The sequence below is a fragment of the Lutjanus erythropterus genome, chromosome 18, assembly GCF_056507025.1.
Source record: "Lutjanus erythropterus isolate fLutEry1 chromosome 18, fLutEry1.hap2, whole genome shotgun sequence".
Lineage (NCBI taxonomy): Eukaryota > Metazoa > Chordata > Actinopteri > Lutjaniformes > Lutjanidae > Lutjanus > Lutjanus erythropterus.
The window spans coordinates 29,460,084-29,479,031 of record NC_139334.1 but is presented as its reverse complement, the minus strand read 5'-3'; the positions used below and the strand labels follow the sequence as shown (position 1 = coordinate 29,479,031).

The 18,948-nt window shown below is 42.5% G+C and overlaps 1 protein-coding gene across 1 annotated transcript in view; it reads left to right on the top strand.

The window, feature by feature from the left end:
* Positions 1–18,948, top strand: part of syne2b (spectrin repeat containing, nuclear envelope 2b) — a 169,022-nt gene that overhangs the window by 134,634 nt on the left and 15,440 nt on the right. The window contains exons 111-114 of the mRNA XM_084742989.1: positions 1,385–1,543; positions 3,069–3,235; positions 14,799–14,961; positions 18,698–18,885. Coding sequence (XP_084599115.1) covers positions 1,385–1,543; positions 3,069–3,235; positions 14,799–14,961; positions 18,698–18,885 — 677 coding nt within the window. The remainder of the gene's footprint in view (positions 1–1,384; positions 1,544–3,068; positions 3,236–14,798; positions 14,962–18,697; positions 18,886–18,948) is intronic.

The window sequence follows — 18,948 nt, the reverse complement described above, 5'->3', positions numbered from 1 at the left end:
ACCAACGGCGGCACTAATACGTTGTTTACTGCTGCTGTGCCAACTTACAGCCTCTCTAAACAGTGAAGCTCTAATGCTTGGGTCACGCTACATGACGCTTAATGATCACTGTACTGTTCACATCATACAACTTTCCAAGAGATAAGAGAGATAAGATAGAACTTTATTAATCCAGAAGGAAATTCTTGAGCCAGATTGCTTCAAAAATTACAGTAACATAAAAATATCAATAATAGTGTAGCAATTCTAAAGTGAAATATAAAATATAAGTGCAGAAGGAATAAGTGCAAAGTAACAGTGTGTAATAGAATAACAAGAAAAGTTAAGTCCATGAGTAAGCTAAAAAAAAAAAGTAGTAATGGCAGTTAAATTGAAACGTAGAAAAAGTAGTATTCGGTCTTCACAAAAACATACAAGCTCAGGGTGCAAAATTAACTTTTTTGTCCACATGATTAATGGCTAGCGAAAGTTTTTAATTTTTACCAGCCACTCAGTAGATTACCATTGTATTTTGGTTGGTGAGTGAAACAAATCTACCAGTCACTTGCATATTTTAGCAGTGTTTGGCTGGTGGTCGGTGCTAATTTTGTGCCGTGCATTAGATTATTGATACAGAAGCAGTTACCCCTTGTCCATCGAGGCAGGTCGTGAGCCAGTTTGGAGCCTAATCTTGAACAAAAATCTTTATATTTTAACCGCCAAACAGCTGGCTCTTGGTCTGGAAAGCTGGTTCCAAAGTGGCGCTAACTCTATGCTGGTCTAGAACCAAGTGCTGCTTCAGTCAGTGGCTGAAGGACCATCAAGACCAACTAAAGCTTTGCCCAAATGCTGTGATTGAGCGTCGATTTCCCAGCACCGATTTGCTTCTGATCTGGGATCTTTTGTCTGCGATCTCCAAAAACTGTTGGCGAGTGTCCAAGAAGAGTTGAATAGTGGGCAGCTGGACTTGGTTGTAGACCCTTAAACGTTTCACGTCTCTTCCGAGGGCCAGGGGCCGTCAAAGTCATTGATACAGCTTGGTTTGTTAGAGCTCCTGGCTGTTGAAAAGAACCCACAGAGGTCAAATACATTCAACCTGGGAATCCCCACCACTCAGGCAAAACTGCAGTAGCCTTTGGATAGAGTTCAATTGCGCTCGAGTGGAAAATCATGGGTCTTTAGAAGCATTTCTTGTTATTTTATTAAGCCTAATCCATTCTCAAGACCTCAATGTAATTATCTGTCAGTAAAGCTTTAGATTTTGGCCAAATTGATGTAAATAAATATGAGCAGGTGCATCTGTGTCATTATTAGTAAGATGTGGATTAGACATACACAGCACGACTAAGCATCCCAAAGTAATGAAGCTTATTTAATTTCTTTCTTCCAATCCTCTTTGTGTCAGGTGTCTCTGCGTAAACAAGAGATCGCGGATCGTCTGAACGCGTGGATCATCTTCAATGAGAAGAACAAGGAGCTGTGCGAGTGGCTGACCCAGATGGAGAACAAGGTGGCGCACAACTCCGACCTCAACATCGAGGAGATGGTGGAGAAACTCAAGAAGGTGGGAGGCTGCAGCAAAGACACACTGTCATAACGACAGATACTCAGTGGCTCGATGATGGGATTAATGTCACTTCACACATTCAGATGGGTTTAAATCAACCATCCATTGGAGATGATGATCAAAGTCTCCCGTGTGAATGAGACACTTCATTGTTTGGGCTTAACAATAAACTCTGAGAAAATGAAGCTTCAAACTGGCAAAAAATCTGCAGAGGGGAAATATGTGAGAAGTTTTAAAAAGTTTTAAAGAGGTTGTTATTTTGGTCCCATTTGTCTGTGCTTTTTGTTTGTTGGATTGCCTGAAAACTTTAAAAAATTAAATGGAGTTTGGTTGAAAGTAAGGACATGGGCCAAGAATCTGTTTGGTCCAAACCAGAACCAAGTTGTTAGTACAGTTCTGAGATACTTGTACTTGAGTATTGCCATTTTCTTCTACTTTGTACTGTACATTATATTGTACTTTTTATTCCACTACATAGATTCGATACCTTTATTTAATAGTTACCTTGCAGATTGAGATTCAGATTATTAATACAATGTAATCCACAAATAAATTATGATGTATTTTTATGGATAAAGATAAAACTATATTGATCTCTTGGTATAAAATGTATCAGTTAGCTCTGTGATCCACAACTTCACTGGAAGGGTTTCAGAATTTAAGCAGTATAATTAGTATTATATTAGTAGTATTTTTAGCAGCTATTAGCCCATAGAGAAGAAGTATTGTCAGGTAATCATTTTTGTAAAAGCATCCGATATCCCCAGTTCAATCACAGCAGGATCTGGCTCCGGTGGGATTTAAAGTATATTGGACAGGATGATTTTGAGGTTTCGTTTATTTTGCCTTGTCACTCTCTGCCCTCTGAGCTGCCCTGTGCGCGGGGGGCTCGGTGGTGGTGGAGGGACGGTCTGCGGGGCTTTTCAAAAAGCTGTGAATTCCTTCCTGATTGTTAAAGAGACGACAGCTGTTTGAGCCCCTGCAGGGCCACGCGGGTTTGTTTTGTGTCGAGCTCACGGCCCCCTTTCATTTGTTACGGTGTGTGTGCGGCGGAAAGGGGAGTGGAGGGCAGTAAAGGCGATTGCTGTTATAGAAACCCTGAACTTATTGCCCTGGCGGGGGGTTTAAATCTTTTCAGAAGCTGGAGCTTTAAATTTAGTGTCTTGCCCCGACACACCGACTCTTGGCTGGAGCTGTTTTACTTTCTGGCAAGTTTCTAAAATCAGTTGTAGGTGATTATTTGCCTAAAGTCAAGGGTAAATCAAGTTTAGTTTCAGAGTTTACCCACCAATTAGGCTTATAAACATGTTAAAGTGATACATTATGTGTTGAAATTGTAGTAAGTTGTCTCAGAACTTTTCATGAGACATAAACTTAACTTTGGTTTAATTTGTCTTTTTCAGTGAATGTTAAATCCTTTTATTTGTCCTACTTGAGCCACAATAAAGTCACCCCATCCTTAGTGTTATGTGTAATAGACATAATCACTGTGGTCTGAAATGTGAACCTGTGTCTCCATCAGGACTGTATGGAAGAGATCAACTTGTTCAGTGAGAATAAAACCCATCTGAAGCAGCTCGGAGAGCAGCTCATCACAGCCAGCAACAAGACGAAAGAGACGGAGATCAACGACAAGCTGAAGGACGTCAACGACCGCTGGCAGCATCTGTTTGACCACATAGAGGCCAGGTAAGACGAGAACACCGGGAAGGACGGAGAGGTGGTAGCTGGTAGATGGAAGCTAGAACACCAAGTTCACTCTGCGGCTGTTTGCGACTGATTTTAGCTTGAATGGATCCATGAGGTTTCATGTTTTTTGAAGGTCTTTCTTCCCAGTAGAGTCTCACAGCTGAGGGATTTATTTAATTTAGCAGTCCGGCTCGGGGCTTTGGAATGGCGTGGTCTGAGTAAAATATCTTGACACCTGTTGGATGCTAACCTTAGCATGCTAAATTTGCTTACAAATACAGAGGTTATGCTAACATGCTTAACAGTACATACTAAATGTTTCTCTTTCTTAGACAGAGTTCTGGTGTTACTCATTCAGTACTGCTTCAACACAGTGAGAATGGATCTAGATTAAAGTCAGACTACAGGTGATGCAACATGAGCAGTGAGGTGGAAATGAGGCGCTTTTCATGAATGAAGTGGTGGGTTGACATGCTGAGTGTGCAGGTCAGGTTTATAGTTCCTTTGAGGTCTTCCCTCTTCCTTAAAACCTGTTGATTCTTTCTTCTGTTATAAGATGTTACAGGGTTTTTTTTTTTTTTTTTGAAGTCCTAACCCTCGTTGTTGACTGCTACAGTTCAACCCGTGCGGCTTTATCTGTGGTTTCTCCAGGCACAGCACAGCTGTTATTTCTACTGTGGCTGCAGATTAAAGCAGAAAAGCTCTGAGCCGACAGAGGATAGAGTGATATTGTTATTAATCCATAAATACAAATCTCATATCAACACACAGAGGGGCGGCGTCTGCATGCTGGAGGCTGCTGAAATGTTCAGGCATCAGCTTAGTGCCTCTGCTGCTGATCGACACGAAGCAGTGTTATGCAATGTGATGTTCAAGGTGAACGTGAGCGTTTCATTTTTAAGGCAAAATGTTTGACACACGACAGTTTGGACTCAGATGAACCAGGTTTTCCAGTCACATCTAAAGGCATAAATGTTCTCACACTTAAAGTAGGAAGAGCAAATTTTTGCTGCACAAAGACTTGTAATCTTTTTTCATTTAGAATCACAGGGTAATTTTATCTTTTCAGACCTCTAAAATTCTTAAAGTAAAACAAGTACAAGGGCTTCCAAGTAGATATTGCAGGATCATAAGCCTCAAGCCTCCTTTTTTATTTCCATTAGCCTCCATCATAATCATAATAAAATTCCCGGGTCAGTGACAAGCTCAAGAGTAACAAGTCAGTAGTCTGATGGATGGCATTACGCCCATTTAAACTGCAGCCTTGCATTGATGAACAAGTTGCAAATAAATGTTCTGCTTCCATTGCCGTGTTTCTACTGTGTGGCTCAACAAGGCTTGGTTAGCTGCAGGAACTAGGTACTTTTCTCTGTTTCGTCTTCCACTAGTCACCCATCAGTGTAGGTAGGATTTTTAGCTGATCGTCTTAGCGATGCCGGGTGAAACTGCCAGTGCATCACAAACACAGAGGAAAAATGGAGGATATCTTCCAAAAAGAAATATTTCAGATTTTGACTTTTAACACTTCACAGTTTGGCTTCATCATTAAACATAATATGAATCTTCTGCCTAAAAGTCTGTTTTAGTTTAAATATTCTCATTTTGTAGATAATTATGTGTTCTCACCACTAACAAGGTCAAAACAAGAATCACGCATTAGTGGAGTGTCCCACCGTCCAACAGTGCAGTTATTATTACCAGCCGCGTCCTCGCTGTGCAGCAGAGTGGACACAGAGCGCTGGAGTGCACAACAATTACCGGTCCATCTCTGGCAAACAGCAGGACAGTGAATTTAAACTGATGACTGCATTCTGCTCCTCATAATTGCCTGTTTGTTGACCTTTAAAGCGCTCTGTGTTTATTAGACAGCGAGTTCATAAAATCCACACAGCAAAGCGAAGCGAGCTGAGTCAAGCTGAGCGGTGGAATGTTTTCTCGGAGCCAGATGGGTTAAACCGGTGCGGGGTGGGGGGAGGTGGAGGTGACTTATCCTCCATGAGAATGACTGACTTAGATCTGCCATATGGTGTCTGTTTAGTGACCGTGGCAACTCTGTCTCTCCTCAGCCTCTGTTTTTCTTTACCGTTTTAATCCTTACAAGAAATTTTAGCATTGGCTGCATCTTAATAAATATTTATTTCAAGTTTCTGGTATAAATGATCTTTCAACCTACAGCTACAGTTGCGCATAAAGATATGAGGCAGACAGTCTCTGGTCTCTGAAAAGCCTGAAGCTTGTGTTGATGTTCTGCACAGCAAGGGTTCGGTTCTTCCACTCGAGCCACAGGCTGCTTCTTTCAGCTGCTTCTGAGACTGATCTGATGATCTGCCACAGACTCCGTCCTGGTTCCTTAGTTCCTTCAGCAGACTGAAGCAAAAAAAAAAAAAAACTCTTAGTAGCTCCTTTCATGAGTGATCGTTTTCCATCACATCTCCATTTAGTTTGAATTACTGTTACATAGTTGAATAGACTAGAAAAATTATGTTTTTCCGTTTGTCATATTGTGCATCACAGGACACAGGATTTTGAGTCACCGAGGAGCAGCCAGAGCATCTTTTTTTTGGGGGGGGGGGGGCTTCAAATCACAAAGAATTAGAGATGCCATGATGAGGAAATTTTCTCACCAGTTAATAATCTCATGACCAAATTACAGTTTACGTTTTACAAAAAAGTTATGAATGATGGCACTTAATATGTTTAACATTAGAGCCTCGCTTTGATCTTTAACTTGAGCTTTTTTGATCTTTTCTTTTCACCTGGCGAACACAAGCCCACGATGGCACCTGTAAACTGAAATGATACTTTCCACATCTGCAAGTATGTGCAGGTCTGCGTGATTGATTGTCATCAGAGGGTGTCCTGTAGGTTCTGTGAGGACATGCACACTTCTCCAATTTGTTGTGAGCTCATGGGCCTGTCTATGAGGCCATTGTACTGTGTGGCTTGTACTATGTGTGGAATTTGTCCTCCAAGTGGATTGCAATAACTAGTAATGAACAGGATTGGTACATGTCCGCAGCTGTCCCTGTACAAGTCAGTTTGGGAGTATATTCAGGCCTTTAGTGTGGGTATAAGCCTGACATTGATGGTGGTTTCACAACATCCCATTTACTGTGCGCCTGAGAAGGACTAAATTTAGTAAAGCAGGATCTCCAATCAAAACAAAGATGGACAGAGAGGATGAGTCCTCTTTGGCTCGGCCCTGTGGTTCACAGTGGACGAGGGTGAGGGTCTTTATCGTGACTGACAGGTTGTTAGTACAGAGATGAGCCCTCTGTCTTTAACAATGGAGGGGGGGGCCCAGAGTGGAGAGGGAGCGTGACACACAATAGTGGATTTGCCCTGCTGCCCCCTCCCCTCAGCTGCCCCCCCTCCCATGTCCCCTCAGGGACTGACCAGCATAACGAGGCTAAGCCTGTTAATGAGCCGCTGCTGAGGCACGAGCCTCGTGTCTCTGATGGAATGTGCAGTTGTCACCCTGTTGATTACGACAGAAAATACCTGATTCTGTGGGCGACCCAGTTCATCCCGAACGTGTTGGATGGGGTGCGGGCCAGTCTGGTTATTCTGCGCCTGAGTTTGTGCAAAGGAACGTTGTTATGTTGAAACAGGAAAGGACCAAAACGTCTAAAATATCACTGAATGCTAGAACATTAAAGGGATAGTTCAGATTTTTTGAAGTTGGATGACCTACAGTAGATGGCAGTCAGGAAACCACTGCCATCTAGGCCAAACATCAGTTTCTAAAGCAACCAAACTCCATTGGAAAAAACAGTAAATTTAGCTTGCAGAACATGGAAGTTGCTCATCAACCGCTTCCTCGATCAGTTAGTTTGTTTGTGTTACTGTGCGACTGTAGTAAATCAAAATGAACCAATTAAAACACTGAGGACACACAATAACACAAACAAACTAACCGATCGAGGCAGCGGTTGATCAGCAACTTCCATGTTCCTATGAGGTAAAATTACCATTTTTGCCTGTGGAGTTTGGTTGGTCTGGATTGAGCGATATTTAGTTCACGTAACAGTAGTTTTACATCAGAAAAGGCCATCTGACGGCAAAGAAAACCAGTGAAAATATTCTAAATATAGTGTACACTTAAAATGACACTGACTTTCTTTTTTTTTTTGGCGACTCCGTCATATTTTGTTGCAGCAGTACATTGCTTAGCTTCCTACATCAGTCCTCCTGCTGCTTCTCCAGACTGGAGTCGTGTAAACACACTGACTATCTCATACAACCACTGTCATTTTAAGATGTATCATCACTGGAGCCAAGAGGCCAAAACCAGGAAAAAACAACCTCGGATCAAAGTTTGTGGACAGTTTCTGAGTGTGTGTGATATGTATGTTATAATAATCATCCTGAGAGCTAAAACCCATTGTAGGATTTGAGGCTCAGGAATTCCTGCTGCAGACTGTAGTGAGGGGGTGAAAACCCACTAAGCTGATAAACGTGGGGAGTGTCTCTCCACAAAAGCTGCTTAACATGATCGGGGAGCCTTTTCACCATCGTCAGGTCCAAGATATTCACACCTCAAAACCATCAGAGCAGGTCGGGGCGCAGCTCGAGGATGAAATAAGATTACTCGGTGTGTGTATCTGTGTGTGGAGGGCACAAAAGTGTGGCTAAAAGTAGCTTCGTAGATCAGTGGGGTCCAGCCTTCATTTAATCCCCTAGTAGCCCAATCCACCCAGATTCTGTGACATTACAGTCTATGATTCAGATCTTTTTATTTAATGCCATGATCGTGATGGATCGTTTTTTTTCCTGTTGTTAAGTTCTCTATATATTCCAAAAAGTCTGGAGATCACTGGTGTAAAAATGTCCAATCGGAAAGTGCCATTTAAAAAAAACTTACAAATCTTCTTATTCCAGCCATTTTAAATATGTTTGGTGCACACGGCATTATTTTTTACTTTTAACTAGCGTTCTATAACACTTTGAATTACACTTTTGTTGACTAATGCACAAGGCAAATAACTGTAAGGTGTTACAGCCGTATGATGTTTTCATAGCCACCCTGTATTGTTTTGATCATGTAAAATTTAGAAGGATTGTGTCTTTTTGCACCTCTGAAAGACCAAAATACCGTTAGGTCTGTCAGTCAGTGGACTGTACGTCTAGAAAATGTCAAAAATTGTGAAAAATTCTCATCACAGTTTCCCAAACTGACGTCATAAATGACACAGAAAGGCAGCAAATCCTCACATTGAAGAAACTGGAAGCAGCAAATGTTTGACATTTTTCCTTTAAAAATGACTGAAACGATTAATCAGTTATTAAAATTTGTTGTCAATTTACTTTCTTTCAAATTACTGATTGATTAATCAACCAATTAAAAAAAATAAGTGATGCTGTAAAAGGCTTATGTTGTCAGGATGATGACTGATTTATTAAATTCTCTCAATAAAAAAACATAATCGATTAATCAGCCAAATGTTGCTGCTTTAAACTGGTTATGCTCAAAGTTTATAGTAGTTTGACAGACAACTTTTTCCCTTTCAGATGCATCACATCAATATTTAAAGCCCGCCTCCACTGTGACCTCTAGTGTTCAGTTTTTCAGCTTGTGAAACAAACTGATAATTCTGGGAGACTGAAGTGAGAACTGTCAACAGGATTATTAAATGATGTCTTCAACTTTAGTTGTCAGTTTTGTTTACATCCTCCTCTGACAGAGCACTGACCCCTTAGAAAAGAACGAGGGGTCTGTTTCCCACCATCCGAGGCAAGCCTGGCTTTAGTTTAGACCCGACATTTTACCAGGTTTATATTTAGTCTGCAGGCCTCTGACAGCAGAACATGAAGAGTAGCACTGGTTAGTTTACTTCATAGACATGAAGTGAGTCAGTGTCAGAGTCTGTTGCCAGAGTCCTGCTCCACTGTGTCACATGTTTGTAGAAGCACCGATGGAGTTCAAGAGGAGCTGATTCAGAGTCGGCGATGACGGCGGCGTCCCTCGGCCTTTGTCTGCGTCTCGCCTCACTAACTTACGGCAGATGACTGCTGAGGTTTGACTTGCCGGGGGATTAGACGCGTTGACACTGGCCCGCTGCTCGCCTTTGTCCCCCAAAACAAACCGGGTGCTCCGTCACCCGGCCCAGCAGCTGCCGTCTGCTGACACGGGCCTTTGTGCCCGGCGGGCCCTCGGCCCCGGGGGCCGCCGCGGGGCCGCCGTCCTCTCTTCCTCATTGTCTGAATAAGATGCACGCGAGGCAGATGTTTGTCTTTAAAAAACAATCTCCCTGCTCTCCTCCATCTCCCGCCTCCTCACACCTGGTACAACAAATTTACTTCTTTTATCGTCACTCCGTGTGTTTTTATTGTGTTTTTGTTTCTAAATTGCAGCTTGTTGAGTCGTTAATTTCAAGCTGAGCTTTTACATGTTATTTAGTGTCATTTTGTCTGGCAGTTTAATGCCGACAGAGAAAAAACACAGCGCTCAATTACGACCACTCTGCCCTTTTTTATCAAGTGGTTGTAGATCTTGTAGGTCGTCATGGTGATGATGGAGCACCTCTCGTGTGTCTGTCTCGTCTCAGTTACCACGGTGATTTGTTAAGTTTGAACAAGGGATTGTGAGACAGAAGATGAAGTCGCCTGTGAGTTAATGTTTCTGTTTGTGTGTCCAGTGAAGTTGAAATATACTGGAGGTGTGTGTGTTTGTGTTTGTGTGTGTGTGTGTGTGTGTGTGTGTGTGTGTGTGTGTGTGTGTGTGTGTGTGTGTGTGTGTGTGTGTGTGTGTGTGTGTGTGTGTGTGAAATGGCTTTATGTGTGTGTGTGCCCAAATCCCACTTTCTAGACTGTCTTGGTGAAACAAAAATGAACACAACAGAGCCGTATCATCCACTATTTACTGTGTACTACACAACATATTATCTGTTGTGTCCCTGCATGGACAGATTATGAGACAATGGGCTCCTGAGAACACACCTGTAAAAGGAGTGAGACACTTAGTTTTAGTTTTGTGTGTCTTTTATGCCTCTGTCTCTTTGTGGTAATTTTGTACCCCCCTATAGTTGTTTTGGTCTCCTCTTGTTAACATTTTGCATCTCCTAGTAGCTGCAATGCATCTTTCTTGGATTTTTTTTGTCTCATTGTTGTGATTTTGTGGCACTTCATAGCTCTTTTGTGTCTCTTAGTGGTTGTTTTGTCCGTCTGTAATTGTTCTTTGTCTCTTTGTTGTCTTTTTCCATCTCCTTGTAGTTGTTCTGATCTCTTTTGTTGTCATTTTGCGTCTCTTTGTAGCTGTTATGCATCTTTCTGCACCGTCATAGTGGTTTTGTGGCATGTCGTAGATGATTATGTTTCTCTTTGTGGCTGTCTTGTCTTTTTGTAGCTGTTCTCTGTCTCTTTGCTGTCATTTTGTGTCTCCTCGTGGTGATTATGTGTCTCTTTCCAGTTGGTTTGTGTCTCTTTGAGTGACATTTTGCAAAGTCCAGGGGGCGTCTGACCTTTGGGCCCTTGGGTCTGTACCCAGTAGGTTTGTTCAGTGATCCACTCACAGTCCTGCTACACAACGGCTTTCAGTGACGATGATGTATAAATGTCAAATATTCATTAATAAAGAAGACTTGAGAGCAGTGAATAACGGGTGAACACTTGTTATCAGGACTGGAGGATATTTTGCCGCCTGTCACTTTAACATAAAAGTCTCTCTGGCAGTCTTACTGGGTCGGACCTGGCAACATTTTCATATCACTTTCAATATGGTTTGAACTGAAAAGTGTCAGAGCAACATAAAGACCACAGCAGCACAAGAGACACTAAATACACCTTTGTAGAGTGAACACGAAGTCTGTGAGAAACCAGGAAGTAAACGAGCCGAGAATTAATCATCTTTTCATCCCGTGGCTGAGCAGACAGGCAGCAGAACTCTCTGATAAATGATGGAATTGATGAGAAAATGTGTCGGGTGATTCACCGTGAGAAGTGCTGCAAATATGACGTGATCATTGAGTCTGAGTGAAACCATTACAGGACTCTTACATTATGTCTGAGTGACAAACAGCTGTCACTGCAGCAGATAGGTGCAGCCGGCGGTGTTACGTCTGAAAAGGGGCGTTAGATTTACCTTTTTGTTTTCTTTCTTTTCACCTTTTTGTCTGCGTCCATGTATTTGTGTGTCATTCAGCGCCTCACCCCATCTCCATCATTCAGTCCTGTAATATACGACTCGCTCTTAGTGCCCTGAACCCCCCGGCTGGTTTGTTTGTAATGGAAGAAGGTGGCAGATGGAGGTTTTCCAGACCGAGGTTCCCCGCTGGGTCTGTCTGTGTCCGAGGTCGTATCCAGTAACAGTAACAGCGATCGACAGCTGCACCTGTAATCTGCTCCCGACCTGGACTAACTTTAATGGGCTTCTGTTACTTTGTTTCTGCTTGTTTGACCTGTTTGTTGTTGTTGTTGTTGTTGTTGTTCTTGGAGGGAGCCTGTCGTAAAGTGATACGAGACAGTTTTACAGATGGTTTGGACTGTTTCCAGAACTCTGAAGAGCCTCAGTGATTGTCTTTAGTCCTGAGTTTAGTTAAAACATAATAATCACACAAACCTGGACAGTGCAGCATGCTGGAGTTCTGTAGCTGAAACGTGATTGGTCCATTGATAAGTTTTTATTTTTACCACCACTTTGTAGCACTTAAATGTCATTTATGATAACTAAAAAGCATAGTTGGAAGTTGGGAGTGTTGAAGTGGGGATGCATGAGTTACTAAGAGTAATATACTGGGTCCTTTTTTAAAGCAAAATTCCAAGTATTTGCTGTTTCCAGCGTCATAAATGTGAGAATTTTCTGTATTTCACCGATTTGTTCAATTTAAAATTTCACATTTTTGTGCTTTGGACTGTTTGTTGTACAAACATCAGTTTTAAGGTGTGTCTTTGGACTCTGGTATCCTGTCATGTGCATTTTTTTTTTTTACCTTTTTTTAAATGACATTTTTAGAGATGCAACAATGAATTAATTAATTAATTATTAATCAAGTATTAAATCAATCCCCAACAATTCTTATAATCAATTAATTGTTTTGAGTCATTTTTAATTAAGAAAAAGTCCAAATTCTTTCATTTCCGTTTCTTAAATTTGAATATTTTCTGTTTTGTTTTTTTTAGTCTTTCTCTGTCAGCAAACTGAATATCTTATATATCTGAAGTGGAAACAAGAGAAAAGACTAAAGAGTTAGAATATTAGTTAAAAATCAGCATCAGATAATTTTATAATAAAAATAGTTTTAAGTCGTAGTTTTACGGAGCAGCTCCTGATGTTGTGTATCCTTGAGTGAACCTGTTACTGCATCCAGATGTTTGGAGAGATGGGAGGAGGAGGAGGAGGGGACAGGCAGACTGCAGAGGAGGGAGGGGAGGCAGCACTTGCTAGCGGATGAGCCATCGCCATGGAGTAGCCTCCTCACCAGCCTGTAAGTACCTCTCGCGCTGATCCCGAGCCCTCCTCGCGCCCCGGCCAGCGTGCGGCGGAGGAGGCAGACGGGCGAAAGGGGAGCAGATCGGGTGTTTTGTTGTGATAAAGAGGAGAAGGAGGAGGAGGAGGAGGAGACGGTGGAGGAGACACGGAGAGCAGGAGAGAAGGGGGATGGGCTGAGCTTTGTCAGTGGAGGCATGTAGCTGGCAGATGCACGCCGAGTCATTCAGAGCAAAATCAGCTCAGACCGCCAGCTCCAGTCGTCTTGTGTGTGTTGGTATTTATATCAGATGGCAGCTTGGACAGCAGGTGTGTGTGTGTGTGTGTGTGTGTGTGTGTGTGTGTGTGTGTGTGTGTGTGTGTGTGTATGCGTATGCAGTGAGCCTATACACAGCATGTCCGTCTTTGATCACAACAGCTTGTTCTTAATGTCATGCATGTCGCTCTCCACTCCTCCATGTTCTGCCACATCCTCATGTTCTGCAGAAACATGCAGCCTGCAGCTCACACCTGCATGCACACAAACACAAACACGCAAACACACGCATGCAGCTGCATCAGGCGCCAAAAATAGGACGGGAACCCCCCGCCCCAGTCTGTGTTATTGCAGCGTCAGCAGCATCTTAGAGTATTAATTGCATCTCATCATGGAAATCACAAACCAGTGTTCCACGCAAAACGCAGCTTCAGTGATGGTTTGATGAAGCTGCTTGTTGCTGCTTTGATGTCTGTGTTGCATCATTCAGCCAAGCAGGCAAGATGGACACTGGATCCTTTGAATGGTGTTTGAACCAGCATGAAACATGCACACACCGAGAGACAGGCAGAACATCTGTAGAACATTACCGTGAAGATTTTGTCATGTGGTTATTTGAGGTACAGTGGTCCTGCACAACCAGTACCTCAAGATGTACAGAACATTTATTATTTTTTATATTTTCAGATACGTTAAAGAATGGCACGTTTCCTCATATGTCGCTCAGAAAACCCCCTCAAATCCCAAAGACTATTTTAACCCATAATTACATGAGAATTGTTCTTGGTTTGTGGAAATTTGACACTTCCAAGATGCACTATTTTCACTGTACAGCAAAACAGATTCTAGAGTCGACTCAACGTTTGATACCAGGTACTTATCTCACTTGCAGATAGTAGCTCCCCCCTTAATGCAGCTGATCGTCATAGCAACATCACATGAAACTGATGTGAAATCATCTTCAACACGACACAAACAGGATGTCTGTGTCACGTAACAACCCAGGTGATCCCAAAAAGGTACCGGGTACCAGTGCTATTGACAATGGACACCAAGAAGAGTTTGTAAAAAGATTGCACGTGGAAGATTTAGTCTCTTGATTAGATCAATATCAGCCTCAAAAAATCCAGCACTGGTTGCTGTGAAAGCATTTAAAGTCAGTGTGAATGCCACCTTATACAAGTTGTATTTATAGAACACACCAAACTGCACTGGTGTCATAATTAGAATGACATAACCAACAACATATTTGTTTAAGGGCAATGACAGACAGACTGAACTCTGAACCATCCGTCCAACCTCTCTCCACACACACGTCTCCACACACATACACACACGGTGATACTCAGAGGTGAATTTTGGTGGAGTGCTCTCAGTCACATGACGGTGCAGTGTCACCCTCCGTGCGTTGTGTTGGTTTGTGCGGGAGAATAAACCGATGTAGGTCAGAGACCTGCGAGCTGAACTGGAATGCGGCCTCTCTCCCAGACAAACACCAGCTCCCAGTCAGATGTAGGTCAGCCTGCAGCTCTGCCATAACGGCTCCCGTTGTGTCATACGTGAGAATCTGCGGCGCAGAGCTGAGCGGAGTGCTAACAATGGCAGGCTGATGGGTGTGACTCTCACTGTGGACGGCCACGCTCAACATTTCTGCACTGCGAAGTGACGCTGTGTTCACACTGCATTTCAAAGTGTCCCAGTCTGATTATTTTTCTCTCACGTGAGACACACGGTAGATCTGATGTGTCTGCTTCTTTCCTATTTCAGTCTGCATTTCAGAGCATGTGACCTCCTTGGAAATCGTTCATTTGAATACTGAAATGATCAAAATGAAAAATAAACACAGCGACGCCTTCTGTAACGTGACATTTTTCTCTCTGCAGGGTGAGGAAGCTAAAGGAGACGCTGGTGACGGTGCAGCAGCTTGATAAGAACATGAGCAACCTGCGGACATGGCTGTCTCGAATCGAGGCGGAGCTCGCCAAGCCGGTGGTCTACAACGTCTGCCACAGCGACGAGATCCAGAGGAAACTGGCTGAGCAGCAGGTGGGCGAGTAGTGAGATTTTTGAGCAGCACATTACTCCACCATGCAAGTCTGTATGAAATTTTAAACGTGTCCTGTAGGTCTATCCAGTTGCATCCGCTCTGCAGGTCCATCCCACGCAACACCTCAGGTTCACAAAACTCAGGTCAAAACTCTGTTACTATATAACCTATTTCTCACCTCACATGGCAGATTTCCATCCTGTTTTCTGTTTTTCACCGTTTGATGGTGCTTTTAATCATGTCATCTTGTTGCGTCCTTTTCATCTGCAACACTATAATGCTTTTCCAGCTGGAGAACTGACGCCACCAACTGCTCATCAAACCAGTTCCTAATAATCATGTAACGGTGGTGGATGGAAACAAACATTAATTCACATTTTCTTTTGCTGATTTACTTGAAATCTGGTTAAAATTGACAATGCATTCACATAGAAACATTGATAATGATTTGAAAATTCTTTAACTTGTTTCTCACATAAATCATAGTAAGTTGCAGCCCTGTAAATCAGTTTAGATTCTAGTTTAAACTAGTTCAGAAACTGTGGCACGATGTTCTCAACCGCAATGATAGAATAGTCAGAAAAACAAGAGGTCCCAGGAGCCAAGATAAAATTCTTAAAACATAATAGAAGACTGTCCTGTTTCTATTTGGAGAAATAACGAGAGCTATCAGTCAAAGAAAACTTTCAAATGCTGATTTACAGCAGTAAAAAGCATCTTACGCCCTTATACAACCACTGAGCTCAGACATTTTCCAGGTAAAAAAAGGATTTAAAAGCTGCGTTGTCACGGCACAGAGCAGAATGCAGAGAGACTCCATTTTAAGGAAAGACACCGCGGGCCACTTTGAGGGGATTTTAGGGGCAGGGAGCACCTTACTCACTCATCGGTGACGCACGCCTGCTTTTAAACCCTTTGGGTTACGGCCACCCTGTAGTGGTCCGCAGCATAATAACAGAAGAGTAGAGTAATGTTTGCTGCAAAGTAAAATCTCAGCAAGCTGCAGAAAGAGAGGTGTTTGTAGAGGAGGAAGCTGCCACGCTGGGCTGAGAGATGGTAAATGCACTGAGAGCCGTACCTCAGCTGGCAGCCTGAAGAAAGTAAATGGATTTTATTCTGTTAGTCCATTTGTGGTCTGCTGTACGGCTACTTTATTAAAGAAGAAAAGTTTGTGGTTAGAGAGGAGGTGGATGGAAAGATTCAGATTTGATATTTTAGGTACAGTAGGAATAACTACCTTCACAAAGCAAAATGTGTGCCTCAACAGGATGGAAGAGAAATGGGTGAGTTTTCAATAGTAGCTCTTCTGAGGAAGAGCTGATAGCTCGAAACATCACGGCAATAAATTTTCAGACGGCAGCTCTTTTGGTGTGCGGATCTTTTCTTCTCTTTTCATGTTTTGTCATTTTGTGGTCCAGCACCCAGCCCACGACGTGCGTGTCTTTTTCTCATAGTGCTTTTTGTGATTTTTCAATAGTCACAGCAACATGTCAACAACAAAAACAAATCTCAGTCTCTAAAGCTCTGATGAAAGCTTCTTTGCACAACTGCATCAGCCTGATGGCCTTTTTGCAAAGAGCACACCAGTAAGCTGCTTGAATATCCAAAAAAAACTGTTGCATAAAAAGCATTTTGTCAACACAAGTTTAAGACAGTTGGACCCGATTATTTAAAGCAAGCAAGCAGCTCACTTCAGTTCATTACACATTAAAATAGTTATTTATTTCCACTGGCAAAAGTTGTGGATGGAACCAAAAGAACATCCTGTTGAAGTTTCAGTTGAGCTGAGCAGAAAGTTGAACTTGAATATTTGTGGACTGTTATAATGCATTTATAAGAGCAAGTCTCATCATTTGAATGCAGTGCTTAGTGGGTCTCTTAGTGCAGGTTTGTCAGCTGAAAACAGGAGAGAATCAACCTCAGAGTGAATTTTTAAAATGCCGTTTCTCAGCCGATACTTTTAAATTACGTGTCAATTAATGCCCATAGAAATGTCACTCTATGGACCTCAGAAAATAATAATAATTTATTTCCAGAGTATCTCATTCAGAATTTGCTGTTTACACGATCAGATGACCTGTATCAAATTATATGTTGTCATGTTATGAATAATAGTGGAAAATTAGTGTGCATGTAAACCTTGTTGCTGATGCAGTTTAATTTCCAACATGAAACATCTAATCTGAGGACTCCGCTGTGTCCAAGTGACACGATTCAAGTAACACGCCTGAATTAAAGCTGCAGCAATTAATCAATTATTAATCTGTCGTTAAAATAATTGCCAGCTATTTTGATAACTGATTAATTGGTTTGAGTCATTTTTTTTTTACAAGAAAAAAGTAAAAAGTCTGACAGTAAACTGAATATCTTTGGGTTGTGGACAAAATAAGACATTTGAGGACGTCATCTTGCACTTTGGGAGACACTGATCAACAATTTTCACAATATTCAAAAAAAATTGACCAATAAATCAAGTTTGAAATTATAATTAGTTGCAGCCTTGATCTGAACATCTTTGAGGTTTTGTCATCCAGTCACTCACTCACATATAATCGATAAATAAGAAGCATTTTCCATAACGCTCAGCTCTTCTACCTGCTCTGTTTTTCTGTGAAGAGAAACAAAAATCACCTTGTTCCCACGGCAACATCTCATCTCACCTGTTGCCTCTGTTATGTCTGATCTCATCCCTCACTGTGGTCCAGACAGCGGATTATTTAAGAATACTTAACTCTCAAACACCACAGAAACCGTGAACATGGTTTTTCTGTGTGCTCGGTGGGGGGGCACAGGCTGGTTGCTTTTCTGAGAAAGTTTTAAAGTGCTCTGCTCTGCCAAGAACATGTCAGCTTTATGCAGCTTTTTTGTTGTTGAAAAAAACTAATAAGTTATAAAATGGCAGCATGTAAACTTTTTCTGTGGGTGGATTCAAGGAGAGTTTGGAAAGTTCTCGTTCTGGTTTTCTGATGGATTTTGCGGTCAGAGGGCAGATGCATTAATTTCACCAAATTTTAAAAGTGGGGGAAGCTGAGCTGTGCTCATTTATTCAGGCACTGATGATCTCTTGCTTATTATTTTCTCTCCTCAAAAATACACGTGTGGCTGAAGAAAAAAAATACACCTGAAATCTGCAAAACAAGCTGAACTTCAGCAGCCTGTCTGAGTTTGGACAGAGACACGTCTGAAGTAAGAGAGACAGATGACAGACAGGCAGGAAAAAAAAGAAAGAAAGAAAACGAGTGAATTGGTAAAAGTCGGGCGGAAATAGAGAGGCATGGCGGCTGAAAGAGGCTGCAGCTCTCACCATTAGTGGATGAGGGACGGCTGAAATGACTCCTGCGTGGATGGGCTCTTTAAGCTTTCAGCCGTCGCCATGGCAACCCAGAGAGTGGTAACTTTGAACAAACAAGAGCCGACAAAAGTGCTGTCAGGCTTCAGAGGGAGTCTCACAAACACCAAAAAGTCTTCCGCCCCTCTGGATGACTTTGAGGCTGACAGCGAAAAAAACCAATCAGACAACTCGCTCTTTTTCTCTTCATCAGTAACTAAAGTTGGTTCAGTTGGCGTCAGGTGACCTCAGTATGAAACTTCAGTCACACAATGAGGTGACAGAGGTAAAACCTAAAAGTATGAGGCTCGATCTTCATCCGTATTGTTGAATATTGCCGCATACGTTAACAACTGCCCAAGTCCGTGAGACCTTCACTCAAAGGCCCTGTCTCGTTTGACCTGCAGGACCTGCAGCGGGACATCGAGCAGCACACGGAGAGCGTGGCGTCGGTGCTGACGCTGTGTGACGTCCTGCTCCACGATGCCGACGCCTGCGGCAGCGACTCTGAGAACGACTCGATCCAGCAGACGACCCGCAGCCTGGACCGACGCTGGAGGAACATCTGTGCCATGTCCATGGAGAGGAGGATGAGGTGAGACGGAGTCACAAAATAACAGAAATCTTTCACTAAAATCTTTATTCTGTCGGGTTAATG